At 52.7% G+C, this 18167-nt stretch overlaps 5 protein-coding genes across 7 annotated transcripts; 2 read left to right on the forward strand and 3 right to left on the reverse strand.

Moving 5' to 3' along the window:
- Positions 1-64: 64 nt before the first annotated feature.
- Positions 65-1078, reverse strand: PV07_11048 (uncharacterized protein; the record flags this gene model as incomplete). Its single annotated transcript, XM_016398436.1, has 1 exon — positions 65-1078. The coding sequence occupies one exon, from the start codon at positions 1076-1078 to the stop codon at positions 65-67; it is 1014 nt and encodes a 337-aa protein (XP_016242998.1).
- A 227-nt stretch (positions 1079-1305) lies between these two features.
- On the reverse strand, positions 1306-4754 carry PV07_11049. 3 transcript variants are annotated; one of them, XM_016398438.1, is made up of 6 exons: positions 4704-4754; positions 3256-4654; positions 2912-3007; positions 2774-2861; positions 2172-2717; positions 1306-2112 (listed from the first exon to the last, which is right to left on the reverse strand). In XM_016398438.1, the coding sequence occupies exons 2-6, from the start codon at positions 3311-3313 to the stop codon at positions 1602-1604; spliced, it is 1299 nt and encodes a 432-aa protein (XP_016243000.1). In that variant the 5' UTR covers positions 3314-4654; positions 4704-4754; the 3' UTR covers positions 1306-1601. The 3 variants fall into 3 exon arrangements, with proteins under 3 accessions (XP_016243000.1, XP_016242999.1, XP_016243001.1); XM_016398437.1 differs by having other exon boundaries at positions 3244-4654; XM_016398439.1 differs by having other exon boundaries at positions 2912-4654.
- Positions 4755-6194: 1440 nt separating this feature from the next.
- Positions 6195-8092, forward strand: PV07_11050 (uncharacterized protein; the record flags this gene model as incomplete). Its single annotated transcript, XM_016398440.1, has 2 exons — positions 6195-6693; positions 6829-8092. The coding sequence occupies exons 1-2, from the start codon at positions 6491-6493 to the stop codon at positions 8090-8092; spliced, it is 1467 nt and encodes a 488-aa protein (XP_016243002.1). The 5' UTR covers positions 6195-6490.
- Positions 8093-8550: 458 nt separating this feature from the next.
- PV07_11051 (uncharacterized protein) lies at positions 8551-11491 on the forward strand. The gene is made up of 2 exons (XM_016398441.1): positions 8551-9185; positions 9267-11491. The coding sequence occupies exons 1-2, from the start codon at positions 9128-9130 to the stop codon at positions 10724-10726; spliced, it is 1518 nt and encodes a 505-aa protein (XP_016243003.1). The 5' UTR covers positions 8551-9127; the 3' UTR covers positions 10727-11491.
- A 57-nt stretch (positions 11492-11548) lies between these two features.
- PV07_11052 (uncharacterized protein) lies at positions 11549-17946 on the reverse strand (the record flags this gene model as incomplete). The annotated part of the gene is made up of 22 exons (XM_016398442.1): positions 11549-12983; positions 13037-13200; positions 13248-13339; positions 13387-13567; positions 13623-13768; positions 13824-13951; positions 13999-14227; positions 14357-14408; positions 14458-14545; positions 14598-14671; positions 14722-14980; positions 15025-15176; positions 15232-15282; positions 15332-15385; positions 15435-15659; positions 15982-16028; positions 16082-16278; positions 16332-17110; positions 17164-17476; positions 17571-17588; positions 17687-17709; positions 17766-17946. 22 exons carry the CDS (start codon positions 17944-17946, stop codon positions 11838-11840), a joined length of 4599 nt encoding a protein of 1532 aa, XP_016243004.1. The 3' UTR covers positions 11549-11837.
- Between the last annotated feature and the right edge of the window lie 221 nt (positions 17947-18167).

Raw genomic sequence — 18167 nt, forward strand, 5'->3', positions numbered from 1 at the left:
GGAAGAATGGAATTTCATGAAACCCGCTCCCCTCTAAGACTGTCCCTAGCCTCCTTTAAAGCAGTCATTTGTCTGCGAGTCCACCTTCTTTGAGCCTCAACCTGGCCAAGTCAGCCGGTGTGGTCGGTTTCCTGCCCAACAACCACTCCAAGATGCCCGGGTTCCCTAGCAAACCCCTACTGTTGTAGTAGAGCAGCATGCGCTCGGGCGCGTCTCGGAACGCCTGGTCCACGTCGCCATCACCCCAGGTTATCTGGACGAACATGTCGGCGGCCTGCTCAAAGGGGATGCGCTTGACGTCGAAGCGCTTGCCGAGCACGGCGCCGATGGAGTCGACGTATTCGACCGTGGTCATGGGCAGGGTGCTCACGAGCTGGTACGTGGCGAAGAAGTGGCGTTCGCGCTCGCGCACGACCTTGACCGCGACCTCGGCGTGGTCGCGCACGGCCGGGTTGAACGGCGCCATGAATGTGCCCGTGGAGGACGACGAGTCCCTCTGGCTCAGCAGCTGGCCGATGAAGTTGTCCATGAAAGTGCTGGGCTGTAGGATCGTGTACGACAACCCGGATTCCGTGAGGTACTCTTCGATCTGCCGCTTCTGGTCGTGGTGCAGCAGCTTGCTAGCCTCCGGGTGAAGGGCGGAGCTGAAGACGAAGTGGACGAAGCTGAACTTGGACGGTGAGCTTAAGCTCGAATCCGCCACTCTGTTACCCTGCTGCTGCTGCTGCTGCTGCTGCTGGTGTCGATGAGACTCCTCCGTCACGGCGGCGTCGATCATATTCATGCCCATCGTGATTTCATACGGATGAAAGGGTGGCCCGACGTAGAAGACGGTGGTGGCGCCGTCAACGACCGCTGCGCATTCCTGAGGGACCTGAAGGTTCGCCCGCACGACCTGGGCATCGGGATACTGCTCCATGAGCCGCGCGCGCGACTTCTCTGAGTTGACCACCAGACGGAGTGCAGGACGTGGTGATGCTGGCGATGGCGTCTGATACAGAAGGGGGATGATCTGGCTGCATTGCCTGCCGCTGGCGCATGTGAGGACAATGAGCTCCGACCCGGTGGCGGATGCCATTCTTCTCCTAGATACCTACTGTAGTTACTTGGCGGATATCAATTGAAATAGTCGTAAGGGGGTGTGTAGTTGCCGAGACGGATAGTTGGTAGATAGCAACACATTCAGCCACTTGTACCAGATCAGGTATATATACAGTATCTTAGATGGCTCGATAGCATTGATAACTAATATCTCGGCCCTTCGGCGACCGACGCGTCGATCATGTCGATCACACGTCCTTCCACTCTTAATAATGCACATATTCATCTTGGTGTGCGGACAATCAATTGGCCTGGCGGCGAATGCTATATACAGCCCATCTGTAAAGACTGGGAGGGATTCTACAAACAAAAAGAGAGAAAGGTTGGAGAATTGCATACAAGCGTCACATCCTGGAGGTTTGCCAGCTCCGACAAGGTCGAGTCAACAATGGCGGTACATCTCATATCGTAGACAGCCATCCACAGAAGAATCCGAAATCATCCAGCAACATAAATGCACCTCAGCACAAGCGCAGTAGCTGGACGCCTATGTCATTCCATCATGAGTACATTTCGTCAATCTCAGCCGTGTAATCCGTTCCTAGTTGGTCGTAGGTCTCTGGTTTCGTTGCAAAGATACTCGAGAGAGCATCCCGGAGCTCGAAATCTTCCATCACGGCCCCGAATCCATAACATCGGACCTTGCTTCGGATGGACTCAATCATACCCAAGACATCATCCCGCGTCAGCGTAGCATAGTTTCGATGGCCCTTGAGCGATTGTAAAGCCATGATGGGGGTCACTTGGCCACTGGGGATGGCGCTGCCCTTGAGTGTCTGGCTGAGATTGAGCAAGTTATTCAGTATCTGGACTGACTCGGCATCGGGCACTTTGTGCTCGTATGTTGGCACCAAACCGCCCTCTTGCGGGGGCACTCGTGCGATGTGGCTTGGAGGTGGGCACGTCGCCATCAAGGCATGTCCAGAAAACAACGCTTCCTCTTCGTTGTTGGGTGAATCCGCCGACCGCCTGACAAGATACTCCTCGTGATCACGACAAGTCTGCTCCAGCCTGAAAGCTTGTGGTCAGTCCCGACAACCTGAGGTATGTGTGGCAGCATAGTCACTCACTTCAAGATGAAATCAATGCCCAATTGGGGGTCTCTCTCGAAAATGCCCGGCATATCGGGCGTGATTCCTTCTTCTTGTTTAATTCCGAGCTCTTGAATGTCCGGTCCTTGAGGCGAACTGGTGTAGTGAGTGGTTCCGGGTGAGTGACCTGATACGCTCATGGCGCCACCATTGAGGTATGCTTGAGGGGAATAGCCGCTTGTCGCGGAAGCAGGTCCTGTCACAACAGTTCCATAACCCACCGATCTGCCACCGGATGGGGCGGTTAAAGCACTCATTGACGGAGGGGTCATGGAGTTCTCCTCGCGCTTCGGTTTTAGCGCAAGCATAGCTTTCCGGTTCTCGAGTTCGTTTTCGAATGCGATTCCCCGAGATGTTAGAACCTCTCTCAACGCCAAAATCTCCCGTTGTTGATTCTCGATCAATAACTTTTGCTGCTGAATGGTTGTGTCTCGCGTATTTTGCTCAAAGATGAAAACTTCACGCAGACGGGCGAGCTCCATTTCTAGGGCTTTGATATAGTTTTCTTTTCGTTCCCGGTGCGTTCTGACAAACCGTCGCCTTAGCAAATAGTTCAAGGGGCACAAAAAACCTCCGCGTACCTCTGAGCTTGACGATTGAGCTCCTGTCGTCGGGTTTGTGCTGGTTTACTGTCTGGTTTAGGACCTCTTCTCTTGGCAGGTTGCCCATCTAGCTGGGGTCAGTTCCGAACCGGAACATGTAAAGCCAGGGATGAATACCTCTGGTAATCCTCTTCTGCATCCCGCCAAATCCCTTCAGAAAGCCCATGTTCACGGTGCCGCCAGGGGTTTTTGCATCGCTGGGAACTCCATTGTCTGTCCTCGAGGTCTGATTAGTACTAGACTGGCAGGATTCGAGAAACCAAGATCAATCTCCTGTGGCAAATTCGAACATCATTTTGCGATCCTTGCATTTGACCAACTGAGTTGGTGGTGTAATGGCATATCAATCCCCAGCATACTGGAGTAAAAGGCCATCCGACCATCTCAACAAGATATCCGCCCTCTCATAAATCTACAAATTGGGAAGGGAAGAAGCTGCAGCGACTCACGGTAGGACGCACCAGGCGCATAATCTTGACCTGCCCAAGTCGATGGGTCCATGTCGGAAGGTTGTTGCATGTTAGGATGCACCCAAGCCGGGATGCGATGATATGATAACAAATAAGCCTACTCGAGCGACCCCTCCTCGACAGTGCGCTAGATTATTTGATTTGCAATTCGCTAGGATAGAAAGTCGGGGTAAACACCTGGGCTCTGGGGTCCGATCGGAAAGAGGTCGGCCACAAAAGAGGCTCGGAATTGGAAGAAGCCGGTAACAGTCAGTCGAGGATGGGAGGCGCGGTTCTTGTTTTTGGGAGGGGCCACGCAATCGTTCAGGCCAGAATGGAAATTAGGAGGCAATGACGAAGAGATCGGTTTGGGAATCTGGCAGTTAGCATGTCGTTCTGAGACTAATCATGAGACAAGATTGGAGTTGCGCCTCGAAAAGCCAATGTGGACGGTAGCAGAATCTGGATGGAGGGGTCGAGCGCGAGGTGATATTTTTATGGCGGGACAAGATTGCTGATCGCGGTAGGGGAAATCTGTGCAACAATGCCGTCACAGGTTTCCTAGCGAGGGCGATTCGCAAGTCGACGACGGACTGATAGGAGTTGTAGTCAACGGACGGCAAGCAAAAGACGTGTTCGAAGGGTGTGAAAGGCGGAGAAAAAACAACGTTGAAAGCTGAAACTGAAGCGGCGTGATCGAGCAAAGGCGGAACCGGATGGTTGCGAAGCTCACACACCCTTGCCGTGATGGCGCAGCATTGAAATTCGAGACCGGAAGCACAGAAAGCGGAGGTCGCCAGAGGACAAAGGACCCTCACTTGGATGGCTCGTCCGCTGCTTTAGGTGAGGGATAGCGTAGGGTGGATGCTTTTTGAGCAAGAAACTGGTGATTCTGATGCGCTCGCAATCAATTGGCTGGCAGAGTCGTGTAGCGTTGCGTGCAAAGTATACCTAGGCTGGAGGGTCTATATCGCCGCAACTGGGCCGTTGAAGCGGCGGATGCAGGCACAAAGGGTTGTAAAGGGGTCTTGAGTAGTGGCAGAAGTTCTCCTGCAGGGGCCCCAGCTCGTCTTTGTGCTGCACCTCGGAATACGGGGAGGGGGACACCGGCGTTGCTTCAGATGACGACGCTTGACGATTGGCGAAAAGGAGGGTGATGGGTTGTCGGGGGGTTGGTTAGATGGTGGGATGTAGCGTTACACGATTGGGAAACAACGCAGGACGGACGCGAGCTGCGCAACCTGTGTCGCGATCGGATGCGCAGGTGGACTGAGATGAAGGCGATGAAGAGATGGACAGGTAGCTATGTAGGTCGTAGGTCGGTGATCTGATCGATGGCTTTGGCAGAGGAGCGAGAGGAGAGGCAAACTTGTTCTTCCTTATCCTGTTCGTTTTCTCTGGTGGGGATCAACTGTTCTGTCAGCAGCCGAAGCCAGTGAGAAGAGGCACAACTCACTCACCATCGTAGTCGCATCAAAATGTCACAAGCACAGCCACAGTGACAGTTGTATAAGCACTTGCAGCCTTGGGCAGAGCCAACAGCATCAGGCCATTCGTTCCTCCGGCAGTGCCCGGTGTCAGAATTCCACTGTTTTATGCGGGACGAGTTGGTGAGTCTAGGCCTGTGCACTGGAGGGCATTAAGCTACCTAGGCACAATACCGCCGGTGCTCGGCCAAGCGCCTAGTTAGTCAGGCTACCTAGAGACCCACGCCGTATAGGCATCATTGCGTCAACGGCGCCCACTAAAGAGGGGCCCAAGAGGCTAGTCTTGCCCAACGCTCCAGGTAAAGAAGAGCCTTGCGAGCCTAGACGAGGCCCCGGGATAATCACTTAGCCCTAAAGCCGTAGCGGCAGCCGCATGTGGCCCATTGTGAGGCAAAAGTTCAGCAGGTATAACAGAAATCGGAACAGACCTTGAAGAGATGTCTTGTATTCTTCACATACCACGCCTGCCGGATCCGGTGACTTGTAGAGCTTGCAATACCTGACCAAGGGGAGTTACAGAGGTAGAAAGGTGGTTGAAGTGTTGGGCAGCGGTGCCGCGACTCAATCTCCAGCATTTGCACACAGCCGTCGACTCCCCCTGTGCCATCTCGTGAACCAGAATGCACTTACCAGCTGCTTCTTGCCTTCATCCGCTCATTTGGATTCATTTGCTCTCTCGATCGCCGCGTTCGCTGACTGTGAGCTCCTGTTCTCGACCGCATTCAAGTCGTTCTGCGAAAATCTTGTGCGGGAATCTTTTGCTCCTTGCTTTTGCTTCCGCGCTCTGTTGCACCAGCTTTGTTGTACAACATTTCTCGTCGTGATCCGCCTTGTCTAGCGAAAAGGACACTTCTTCCCTTAACTGCCGTCCTTGTGTGGCGCTGCCATCGTCTGATGCGAATAATTGCCAGAAAAGGATGCGGCAACCATGATGTGCCATTATGTCTCTTGGGTAGATTGCCCTTGTCCGATCTAGCAACCGGCAGTCAAGTTTCAAGGACTTCGAGGCTCTTGGTTCCTTGCGAGATCGCATTTGACTTCAGGTGTGCCTTGAAGATGTGCGGCGAGGCGTAGAGCGCATTGGGACTCGTTCCTTGTGACTCTACCAAGCCAAGCGGAACTCTGCTGTGTTGATGCCATGGAATTATATGCTTGTTGTTCGGTGACGCGATTCATCAAAGCAAATCCATCATTTGGTGAGAGAAGCATCTCCGGAATGGGCTGCTGATAACCTACAATAAGTACAGTACATGGTATTGACCAGCGATCTGCTACGCGAACAGGAAACGGTCCGGAGGACAGGTATAAATCGCCAACAGGAGGAGGGGCGACAGGCGGTGGAACACTGACTGATTCATGCACACAATTGCATCCCAACCTGATGGTATGCATCCCGCGTGTCCTCTTCAACCCAAGGGATCTGATGATCGCCATGATTGGTGGGCTGGTACAGGCTGGGTCGACTGATTCTCGGTCCGCAGTCTTGATTTGGGGGGGAATTTGGAATTCCCATGCAGCCACTGCTTCTCTGATCGATAAGCCAACGAAGACGCAACCTCACCAGCGCGTTGCTGCACCAACTCCATTCATTCACATTCGCGAATCAAGGACCGTGGATTGGCGCATTCCATCAGTGAAGCAGGATCTTGCACTACCATCTTGGGTAGTCGTTTGGCTTCTCTCACTTCTGACCCTTTCGCTTTGACACTCCTCCCCTTCCCTTGGCCAAACATGGGCAAAAGTCGAAAGTTGTTCTTACAATGGAGACGGCCGAGAACGAACTCCTAGTCCATGTCAGTGCTCCCAGCACCGCACAAGATGACAGACGCTACATCTCTATCGCGCAATCCGTTCTGAACTTCGGGCCGGCTATAATCACAAGAGTTTCTGGCTTCTCGCCGCTCTCCGTTTCTGGGGAAGAGTTGGACGGCAATGATGAACCAGAAGCCCCCGTTAATACTAGGTTGGTGTCCAGTGTCTGCAGATCAGCGTAGTGTGACATTTGTCGGAATGACTCAGCGGTCCAGGACCCAGCGCATGGGTGTTCGTCGCGTGAGATTACCTTTGCATTGCTACAGGAAGGCTTACCATGAAATAGGAGATCCTTCTCGCGTCGACCAAGCCTGCCTCGCCCAAACACTGCTCCCGAACTGACCTCAAGCGGCGATCGGACCGGATTACCTCCAGCTGGAGCGGTTCGCAGGCGTGCCTCCGAGACTTCTATCAGCGACTCCTTTTCGGCCTATTGCAATCCGAATGGCAGAAGCGCTGATGTGGGCGCGCAAGGGGTCAAGAATATTTCTGCCTCTCTATCAGAATCTCAGCCTTCAGTTGCCTCGACTGAACATCTTTTGGCTTCCACAAATACAGAGCGAAGACGAAAGAAGCCGCGGACGGAGATCGAGTCTTGCAATGTCGGAGTCGTCAACCGATCTGCACCCAGAGCTTCTGACGGCGATGAGACGGATTCTACAGAGTCCGCATCATCTTCTCAGCTGAGTGTCTACGGCACTTTGAGAGCGAGGGCACGCAAGCCTCAGCCAGCAGAAAGTCGCTGTGTGATCGATTTGACCAGCCCGGATCGCTGCGAACGCCCAGTCCATGTTGGTCCCGTCGCTCGCCAAGTGGAGTTGAACAGTCACCCATCGCCAGTCGCGCCGATTGCCAGTTACGCCGATTCTGCTCCACGTCTACAACAAGTCCACCATCAAATAAGACTCCTGCCTGCAGATGTCCGACCTCCGAATCCTCTTGGTGGGCAGTTGAGGTTTACGACGCATATTACCGAGACCTTGAAGAAGCTGACGAACGGGAAGGCACCCTTGCTCAAGCATTTCCGGCCGGCAGTCGTGCACAGAGACGTTAAAGTTCTTGAGCGAGGACATTGGCAATTCTGGATCAAAACAGCGGCGGAGAGCATCGTGAAAGAATCAAGACAACCTCCGCGGGCAACACTAAAGCTTTTAGGGTCCACCGCACGGAAGAAACGCAAAAAGGCTGTGGGCGAGGGGGATCTGAAGAACCCAAGTCATACACTGTGGACAGAGGAAGAATTTCTGCAGTTCTGGAAGAACATGACCTTAATCATTGAATCAGGCAAGGTGGGATGGGCGACACGCATGACGAAGGAGTTGGAAGGTGATAGTCTTTGGAAGGTTAGGGTGTTCACATGGGGAGAGATGCTCGGGCATATTTGGATGTTGTTTTTGGTTCTTTCGGATAGGCTGACGACGAAGGTACCTATGGAATGGATCTCTGGGGATGGGGCAGTGGTCGCTGCGATGTCAGAAGGCAAACATCAATCCGGGGTATGGATGAGAAAGGGGCCGGAGGGGGAGCGAGGGGTTTGGGGTTTAGCATAAGGCTGGTGAGGCTGAAGCAAGATGCGTGGGTTGGTTTGAAGATCGACATTGATTTTTGGGGGTGTGGCATGGCCCCGGACGGCGTACCTCGTACTCGAGGAAGTATCAGTCTCTATCCATAATTGAAATAGTAGTCATCAAGCTTTGTTCTTCGGTAGAATCCCGCATAGCCTGTCACGGGCACGGTTGGTACTCGGTATACGAAGTTAGTCTCGGATCATCGTGGCTCAGAACATAGCTATGGACCGTTGGACTGCCGTGGACAACCTCGTGGTCGGGTCCGGCGCTCAAGGGCTGGTGCGGTGGTGAGGCAGAGGCAGAGGTTGGGGGGACCCTTGACACAAGGAAGCGGGACTGGTGGGATGATTGGACGGATGGACGGATTGGCATTGATGCAAGATGCAGGATGCGGGATGCTGGATGGTGGTGAGCAGCTGCGGCTTGCTGTCTGGTGCTGTCTTTTTTCACCTGCAAACTGCGCTCGCAAAACCCACGACCAGAAAATCGCATGTGAAAGATTCCCGTGGCCTCATCCATTGCACTGCTCCTAGCCTTCTATTCCCATCTCCTCTCCGTTGACTTGTATCAGACGGCAGGAAGAGTCCAAAGTCAACACCGTCTTCATCTTCACCTCATTTCGCTCGCTACACCCTCATGACTGCCGCCTCTTACCGTATTCTGCCAGCTTCTCGGCCCGTTGACCTCCCCGAATCAACACTTCCCAACAGATCCTCCGACTGTCTCTCTGGCCTGACTTCGACTTTGCTTGCAACCTGCGCCCTCGTCTCAATGCGGTCTTCCGTTTGACGGCTACTGTCTCGTCTCTTTCACCACCTCGTCCTCCTCTCCCACGCCTGTCTTTGTTATCTCGCCCGCCTCATCTTCGACTTGCCACAACATTCACCCAATCGTCAACCCACCCCCTCCACCCTGGTCAATACATCGTCTGCTAGCGGTCCATTCACTGGCTATATCTCACAAGTCTAGGCTGCCTCAGAGCAGCCTAGGAGAAGAGGTGGAAGCGTCGCGTGATTGATGTTGGCGACTCAAAGAATGTCGTCCCATGGAGGACAACAGACATTTCCCTTTGGCTGTACGGCCTACACCTCTCCTATCTCTCCCTTTCCTTCCTTCACTTTCGCAGGGGATGCATTTGCTTACGTCTATTCATTAGACCAACCGGAAAACCTTCATGGAATTGGTTTGCCTGAGTTTATGACACCAGGTCCCCCTCCGGGCCAGCCATTGCTTAATGCGCACGAGAATCAAGACCTGGACAACTTCTTCCAAGGCTTTGATCAAAATGCCGCGGCCAATAAAGCACTTACCCATGCTCAGTTCACCCCTCACACCGATCATGACCAACTCTTTGATATGCCACCAATGTTCGTCGGCTCAGATACGGCGCTGGCTCAGCGGTCTATCATCGAACAGCATCAGCTAGCAGGAGCTGGATTCCCGTATGGAGATGGCTTTCTGGGACATGACATGAACACAGTCTCACAGGCAACTCCACTGGTCGGCGGAATGCATGGGGTTTCGTACACTGATGCAACATTCCCAAATCCTCTCATTGCTCAACTCCAGTCCGCCGCATCAATGCAACCCGCTTACACTCAAGGTTGGCAACAGGCATATCCACCTCAGACCGCAATTAGGATGCCCCAAGCAGGTCGCCTAGGAATGGACTTTGGCACCGATTCTCGGTTCCAACCAAGTGGTTATGCAGCTCCTCACAATCCCATGGACCCTGACCTGCCTCAAGGGCTACAGATGAACAACCCCATTGGCGAATGGTTGGAACCCGCAAGTGGGAGCACAACTCAACCGAACACACAGCCAAATACCCAGCCGTCAAGTCCCACTTGGTCAAAGAAGAGAAATTTCGACGATTTTGCAAGAGATCAACAGCCTCGCAATGGCGTTATCGCCTCTGCCCAACAAACCAGCATGGCTCAACCGTCTCCATCGCAGTCCAACCCCAGGAGGAAACGATCAGTGGTCAAGACCGAAAAAGGGGCATCAATATCTCAGCCGCCGACGCCTCTTTCCAACAGCAAACCACATACTCCGCTCAATCCTGATAACCACGGCCTAAGCGAGCAGGAGCCAGATCCTGAGGTGGAAGTCGAAGGAGAGGACGAAAATGATGCTACAGAACAACCCAGGTCACCTTCTCCAGCACCTTGGCCGGCCTCAAAAGCTCGCCCTCCCCGAAATACAAAGGCGCCACCACCGAAGCCCTCTCGTAAGAAGAAAGCCAGTGTGAATACGTCAACACCCATCAAGCCCAAATCAAAGGTCCAACGTCTCAGTATCACGTCTACCCGAGTACCTCTTAGCGTCGAGCAAAAGAAAGCTAATCACACGAACTCGGAGCAACGGCGGCGAGATGCAACAGCACGTGCCTATGCGGAACTCTACGACTTGGTCCCCGAACTTGAAGAAATGGGGAAGCAAAGTACAATGAAGAAGCTTGAGGTTGTCGTGGCCAAAGTCCAGCGTGTGAAGCAAAAGGTCGAAGAGCTGAGATCAAAAGTCGGGGTAGATCCAATGACCGGGCGGCCCATCAGTGGTCCAAGTGGAGGTCCGCCGATGCTCTTGTACAGTGACGTTCCAGGCTGGCGCCAATGACCGGCCAGGAGAATGAATGTACTCCCGTTGGACCAGCGATCAATGGACAACATGCCCTTGCCAGAAGTCCGACATTACGACGACCGGAATTGGGTCACCCGTTTAACAGTCAGAAAGAAGTGAACGACATGACATGACAACCGCTTTACGACAACCATTTCAACCTGTGCAAAATCTCTTTGCGTTACATACTTTCTCCCTATTTCCACTTCTTCAAAGATACCCACTTGAGATTACGCAAGCTTTTGATGACAGAAACGGCGCGTTGGACAAAACGTTTATGGCCGAGGGCGGATTACTGAGGAAAATTTCCTTATCAGTTTTGAAAAAGAGAAAAGAAAAGAAATCTTCTCGCCATGTTGGAAATCACACGGAAAGCATCAGGACAACCTGACGACATCGTTCGAGTACACTTTCAGGAAGACCTGAACTTGTGTTGAGAGGATGCTCATAATCTAATACTGTCCGCACTCATTCTCCAAGGACAAGAGCTGGCAATGGATGATAATGGATACGAGGGCGATTCAGACGATGTGGGACAAGTCAAGAAGAGTTCACAAGCCACGCAAGACAGAGGCGGATACTGTTTCCCTCTCTCGCAAAATCTCGAAGAGCTGGCGCTCTGAAAACATGACCGATTTCGCCTGCCCTCAAAGATCCTTGGAGAGACAAGCCATGCTAATACTGTAGAGTCAATGCAAGCTGAGGACTAATTAGATATGATAGCGTCCCACCCTCCAAAGAGGCTCCTCTCTCGTCTCCTACCTCGAAGCAAGTTGAGAGTGTCAACTTCTTTCGTGTGTTCTCTTTTACCCTCCCATTCTCTGTGTCCCCCTCCTCCTATTTGCGCCGTCATCCTCTAACTAAGCGGAATGATCAGGATGGATCTGTAGCTCCTTGTTCCGACCTTTCGCTTGCTATTTAAGCCCCTCTCGTCGCGAGCTGCGCCTTTATGGCAGCCCTAACTCAACGTGACTCGGGAGCCCATGATCCAGTGTTGGCAAAGTAAAGGGATGACAAGCCAGATGCCAATGGAATAGGTAGTTAGCGAACTGGACCCCTCTCCGAGTCCTCTTTCCTGGGGCCGGTTCGATAATAGTGCTACAGTAGCTCAGACGTCCCAGTGCAGCCTCTGGCATCTCTCCCGGAGGACCTTTGCGAGCATTCCACCCTCGCCGGCCACGGCGGTGTTGGCCGCCAGCACGTCCGCCATGTCTATGGCTCTCTTTGCCCAGAACTGCGGCGTCGCCGCCGCCGCCGTGGCAGGGTGTTCTTCTCCGCCCTGTTTCTCGTGCTCGTCTCCTTGGCTGGTCGCGCCGCTGGGGTCGGCCGGGGCAGATTCCGAGCCCGACGCGGGCCGCGGCAGCGAAGCATACAGGTCGATGGACAGGTTGAACAGCGTGGCCGCGAGCCATTCGAGTTCTTCGGGCGGATAGTCCCGACCAGGAGCGGAGGAGGATCTGGCCAGGTCCAAGGCGTGTGCGGTGATTCTGGCCACGGTGCTCAGACCTTTCCCCCGTTCCCTTATCCCGCTCTTTGGGTGGTGGGACTGCGGCTCCCGCCGGTCGAGAACAATCTGCACCACGCACCTCACCCACCTGGCAGCCTGGCGGTTGTCGTAGTCCGGGTGCTCTCGCAAGCCGGATATCAGCTTCGCGAGCAGGTTCGTTGTTGTGGCCACCGGCAGCAGCAGCAGCGACACCGGCGCACACCTGGCCGGATCCTGACCAGAGAGAATGTTGGAGTCTGCCGAGGAGGCGGAGAGGACCATGTCGGCAAAAATCGAGTACGTCTTCTGGGGTGGGTTGAGGCGCACCATCTGGTCGACCATCGCCGCGAGGGAGAGTTCGTCATGAACCTGAGCTTGGCCCGGAACATCAGTTGGACTTGTGCGCGCCAGGAAGAGCACTGCCTCGAACGCCAGGGGAGCCAAGACGATGAGTTTCTGCGTGACGGCCTCGAGCACTTCCTGCTTGATAAGGCCCCTGTTGCAGCTCTCACGTAAGGCGTTCCTGTGAGTTTGAATCTCCGTGTACTTGGCGAATACGCTCCTGTACAAAGTAGACTGGATTTCTGCCGCTGAATGTGGTGGAGCCTTGCCGGAGTAAGCAGTTTTCGGGACGTTTTCGGCTGTGTACGATGAAGCGGCCGACCTCGCCTCGATTGTGTACAGGATTGCTTGGATATACTTTGCATTGGCCTCGTGGATAGGCTTCTCAGATTGAACCCGGATTGGAGCGTGGGAAGGCAAGTGCACCTAGGCCTGTGATCAGCCGCAGGGAACGCGAGGGGACACCTGATTTCACTTACCTGGCACGAATAATGCAGAAGGTCGACGACATACTTCGCCGGCCATGACTGGAGATATTGCACAGCAGTGTTGTAGCTGGTTTTCTCAAACCACCTGCTCTCCTGGAGTTGATATTCTAATGTCGTTCCTTGGCTATGCTGTTGTTTCTGTGTGAATATTGCAGCTGGCCTGTTTCAGCTTCGCACAGCCATATAATCTTGGGTCTCGCACCTGACTTGAAGATGCCACATAGCCGAGACAGAAGCTCTTCGTCGAGTTCGTCAGCTTCCGAAAGTGCTAGAAGCAGAAGGCGAGCTGTACATCTCCTCAAATTAACAAAAGAATACTGTGCTGTTTAGACCTGTCTCACCTCAGAAGCGTAGATGCATCGATCTCCGGTGGCAAACTGTCCTTATATTTGTCCAGAATGCGCTGAAGTAGTTGCGCCCCCTGGAATTTGCTACCGTATTGGGTCGCTTCTGACACAGCGGCGAACAGTAATTTGTTCCGGTCATCGTGGATGGTGGCAAGGGAGGCTAGCGTCGATCTCGCTGTCTGTCTATTATTCTCATGGATCAACACGTCCAGGGGGGCAGATGGTCATACTGTCAGCTTCATCCCCACGCCGCAGAGCGAGGCTGTATCGCAGGTATCGAGAGAGGGGATGCTGTTTTATCGCTGGCGACATCTTTTCGATGGTCGCATAGGCATCTTCAAGGGCGCCGAGATCGATTTGACATTTGACTATCTTCCTGAGGCCAGAAACCAGTAAGCGAGAAGACTAAACAGGCACGACAGATTCCGCACCTCTCAATTTTCCCGACGTTGTTGTCTCCGGCGTTGCTAAATAATTGATGTAACGCAACCTGGCACCATTTGATCGTGATCTCCTTCAATTCTTGGTCGAAGGTATGTTCGATCCGCTTCCAAAATAGCTGCACTATCAGCAGGACACTCTGGTGACAGCAATATCAGAACCTACAATCAGTGCACCATGAGTCGCCTCTGCACTGAGGGCTTTGTTCCAAGCTCGGTAAATCTTGTCAAATGCTTCTTCGGAAGGTGATGTATCGACACCGTTGTGGTTATTGTTTTCCGCTGTCATGAGCCAGATCAATGTAATGATGGCGTTTTCAGTCCATGCGTGTTCGTCACTTGGAGCAAGTCTTAGAACAATGTATGACTCCAAGACTCGGATAGCGTCTGAGATGCTAAGTTCAGTCAGTTTGAGTCCTCCATTACTTGCTATTCGCACCTTAGAGTTTTTAGATGATGCACATAGTGCAAGATTCTGTGGTCATGAGAAAATTGCGCTTCCCCCATTCGAAATGTCAACTCACAACTTATGATTCGACCGAATCAAATGCGCAGAGTGTACAACGTTCCACAGCTCTTCGAAAGTCAGGAACAATCACTGACGATGTCATGGAGAAAGGTTTACCAGCAGAGAACGCATGCGGATCCGCAGATGGATCTTTTGCAGACACCTCCAGTAGGAGTAGAGTGACAGGAAGCTTGTGGCCGAATTCCTAGAAGTTTTAGATGCCCATAGGAGCCGTTGTTTAGGATCGAGATGCTTACTTGGCGAAGTACCTGCAGGAGTTGAAATGCCTCTTGCGCGGCTTGCGGCTCCTCGATTGCTAGAAGAGCTCGGACTGCTGAACGCATGAGTGTTGTCGGCAAGGTGGGTGAGAGCATTTCCTACCGCATGTATGTATGAGGGTAAGCCTTAGATCCAAGATGTCCTCATGCTCAATTTGCATTCCATGTTCATCCGCGAGCTGGCAACCTCGTTTGAGCCATTTCACGGCGAGGGTGTGATTCTTCTGGTCGAACTGATCATTGCCGATCTCGTAGCATAGGTCAAGGAGTTCTCCAACACGAACAGCACCTAACTGGGGTATGTTTGCCTCCAGTTGGCTATAAAAATGTTCCGCTAAGTCGAGTCGTCCTTGCTTCCATGCCTGTTTCCTTAGTTGAAATCCGCCAAACGCTTCAGGGTACAGACCAGCGCGATGCGCACCAACAAGTATTGTGCATTCAAGCTTGCTTTAATTCTTTCGACGTCAAGGTCATCGTGGTCGGCGCTCTTGGGGCTATCTTCCAGTTTTGAGGCAAGCTGCTCAATGACCTTGGAGGCGATCGCAACCAGGCCGGCATCTAGCAAAGGGTAAAGGTCAGATGAGTTGGATGCCAACAGCACGGGATGCCCTACCAAGACAGGTTTTGCTGGCTCTGAGCGCATTTTGAAACAGCCGTTGTTGGCCTGTGGTTAGGTAAGTAGAAATCGAAACCCGGGACAGTGAGGTGCGTACTCTTCCATTTCGAGTTCGCTGAACTTTCGAGAAGGAGATATGAGAATGCCCGAACTTCAGCATGAGTCAGATGGAGATGTCCTTTCCACGTTGAGAATCATACCCTTTGCCAGGTTGACGAGTAGCTGCGGACTTTTTTCGCCCCCACTCAATTTGCAACATGTGTTCCAGAGCACAACACCCTTGCGGTCGAATGCTGTCCGCTGGGTCGGACCCAGTGCCTTACGGGGGAGAGGAAGAGCATCCAAGTAAACGGAGAGGTCAGGAAAATCTTCGGCCGACCCGTTCACTTCGTTGCTGAGGACGGATTCAAGGTGAGAGGTGAATTCTAATCTATGGTTAGTCAGTTTTTCAACCAATATGGTGGCAAGCATACCAAGAATGGATCCAGCCGTACCCGCTTGCTCCTTTGGTGACATTTGAGAAATCCGGATTGCACGTAAGAAGCACCGAGTAAACACTTTGTGGGAGAGCAAATGGCTACCGTGCTGGAAGAAGAGGAGTGAGGCTGACACGTGACTTCATCGACCGCAGCCTCCATAGGGTCACTTTTGTACGCAAGGCTCAGAGCACATCGGAGATACTCAAACATCGTGGCATTGCATCATCAAAGACTGCTATACACTAAACATCAAGACCTGTAATTCAACGTTTCCCAGAATTCATGGGCAAGAAATTGCCCACAATCAGCGAGGGTCTGTGGAGGATGCCTTAGCGAGGATAAAAAAACTAGATGACGACGAGACTTACATATTGTGATTATCCCTCCGAATGGTAAAGGAGAAACAGCAGTGGATGTCCACAGTTTCGGTGCCTCCCGCGGGGCTGCGCAGGGTGCAGCTCGTGAGCATGGCCTTTTGCTGTTGGTCGAAGCAAATGGCACAGAATTTCTCCCAGTAGCTGACCAGCTGGTCTTCGACGATGATCTCGTGTATGGCAAGTTTTCCCTGTGCCTTTTTGTCAATTCGCATTCTCGGTCGCTTTTGGACCTCTCACTCACATCGCGAAGTGATTCGATGGGGACCTGGATCAATTCAGCCATCTCCTTGTTCCCTCTGAAAATTTCACCCGTCCTTCTCCAGCAGCAGGCTGGAATAGCCATGCTGGCAAAAATCCTATCATACTCCATTAAACTCCTCTCGAACCACATCTCCACCAGTACCAGCTCGATATCGGTCAAGCTCTGCATTCGCTCTCTAAATTTCGGCCGGAACTGGTCCAACTGCATTAAGATCTTGTGACGCGAATGTGGCTTCATGTTCTTTTCCATGTACTTGTTGAGTCTGGCATACCCATTGACGTAATTGAACGGTCGTAACATTCCTGCATCGTATTTTGCTTTGAGCAGCTTTTGCATGCGCTCCTCCGGCGGCTCAGCACCAGTCGGATCTGCCGCCATCATATAGTATTTCTCTCGCGCTTTGTCCGAGATTGGCTTTACACTCGGCGGTCTAGATATTAGTGCCGCCTGAGCTGCGTTGTTCTGGGCTGTTGCCTGGGCGCTGTTGACGTGCTCGTGCGAAAGGAGGGGTTCGACCCCTGCGGTCGGGAAAGAGGAAGCGGCCATAGAATTCATGAAAGAAGGATCATTGAAGGGACCCTGGAATTCCTCGGTAGAGTACATTCCGGTCTCTTCAAAGAGGCTGTTGCTGAGGAAGTCGTTCAACAAGTTGAATTCATCGGTGACCTCGTTTGCGTTGAACATGTAGTTTGGATGGAAGGCCTGCATATCATGAAAACGATTTTGGACTCCGGCCCATGGATCATTATAACCGAAGTCTGCAAGTCATTAGGGACAACGGCTTTCCCGAAAAAGATTGAGACACACTTACGAGGGTGAGTATTACCATTGATGCCAGCGTTTGGGCCAGGTGCACTCGAATTGGAGACGGCCATGGTGTCATTTGTGGATGGTCTCAGTCCAATATTGTCGTCCTGCAGTAGGTTAGGAGTAGAGTCGTCCATCAAGGCGGGACCTGGCAAGCTTGGAGCCGTGGAAAAATCATCCCGTGGAGGAGACTGCTCGTCCGGGCCAGCAGTGTCTGAGTCGGTCTTGGACTTTTTGTGATAGCCATGTCCTTCTCTTGGTTCGTCATGGCACAGATGGCCGATGTTTCTCTTGATGCAGCGTTTGCAAGGTCGATCCTGAGACACGGTCCCCCAATAGGAGGCTTGCATTAGCCAGACAGGACTTGAGTGGATGGTGTTGAGCTCGACACCGAGCGCCAGGGAGTCGTACAGAATCGCAAGTCATATGCTGTGTATCCCACCAAAAACAAGCAGTCAGCCCATACTGTCTCTTGCCATGTCCTCGAATTTCGGTACTTCCGCACGACAGAGGTCAAAGTAGCTTACCGAACGTCGGCAGTAAACACATGCTGAAGGAAAGTGTCAGTGCAGGTCATCACTATGCCTCGTTGGAAGGTGTACAGACCATGGTTCACCTTGCGCTTCTTCTTTGGCTGGTCCGTGGATGGCGAGGTCTGGTTTGACTTGCGGGGCGCAGTTGGAGAGGTGGCATCGTTCAAACTGTTGTTTGGCAGCGAACTTCGGCCGTCGAAGGACTTGTTCATGCCATTGCCTGCACGGTCAGGCTCATCTGTGAGATCTGACATTTGCCGACAAGTTGCAAATCGGCCGGCGGCTTAGGGATCCAACAAGAGAGCGTGGGCAGAGCTGCGTGCAACGCGATCGCATGGGCTCATGGTCTGCAGGAAGCGGCGCAGGGTACCTTTACGTGAAACTGTGCAGAGACACCAAGCACAAGAGCAAGAAAACGATGAGAGATGAAATCTGTAATTGTGTGAACCTGAGGCAGAAGAAAGAAGAGCCTCGG

Source organism: Cladophialophora immunda, assembly GCF_000835495.1.
Source record: "Cladophialophora immunda strain CBS 83496 unplaced genomic scaffold supercont1.7, whole genome shotgun sequence".
NCBI lineage: Eukaryota > Fungi > Ascomycota > Eurotiomycetes > Chaetothyriales > Herpotrichiellaceae > Cladophialophora > Cladophialophora immunda.

What these genes read in the sequence shown, in the direction of transcription:
- PV07_11049 (XM_016398437.1), bottom strand. Translation starts at nt 3,313, where the DNA reads ATGCAACAACCTTCCGACATGGACCCATCGACTTGGGCAGGTCAAGAT. An exon ending in TGCGCCTGGTGCGTCCTACC is followed by an intron (nt 3,008 to 3,243) that starts GTGAGTCGCTGC and finishes CCTCGAGGACAG; the next exon opens with ACAATGGAGTTCCCAGCGAT. An exon ending in GGCATTGATTTCATCTTGAA is followed by an intron (nt 2,113 to 2,171) that starts GTGAGTGACTAT and finishes ACAAGCTTTCAG; the next exon opens with GCTGGAGCAGACTTGTCGTG.
- PV07_11051 (XM_016398441.1), top strand. Translation starts at nt 9,128, where the DNA reads ATGTTGGCGACTCAAAGAATGTCGTCCCATGGAGGACAACAGACATTT. An exon ending in ACAGACATTTCCCTTTGGCT is followed by an intron (nt 9,186 to 9,266) that starts GTACGGCCTACA and finishes TCTATTCATTAG; the next exon opens with ACCAACCGGAAAACCTTCAT.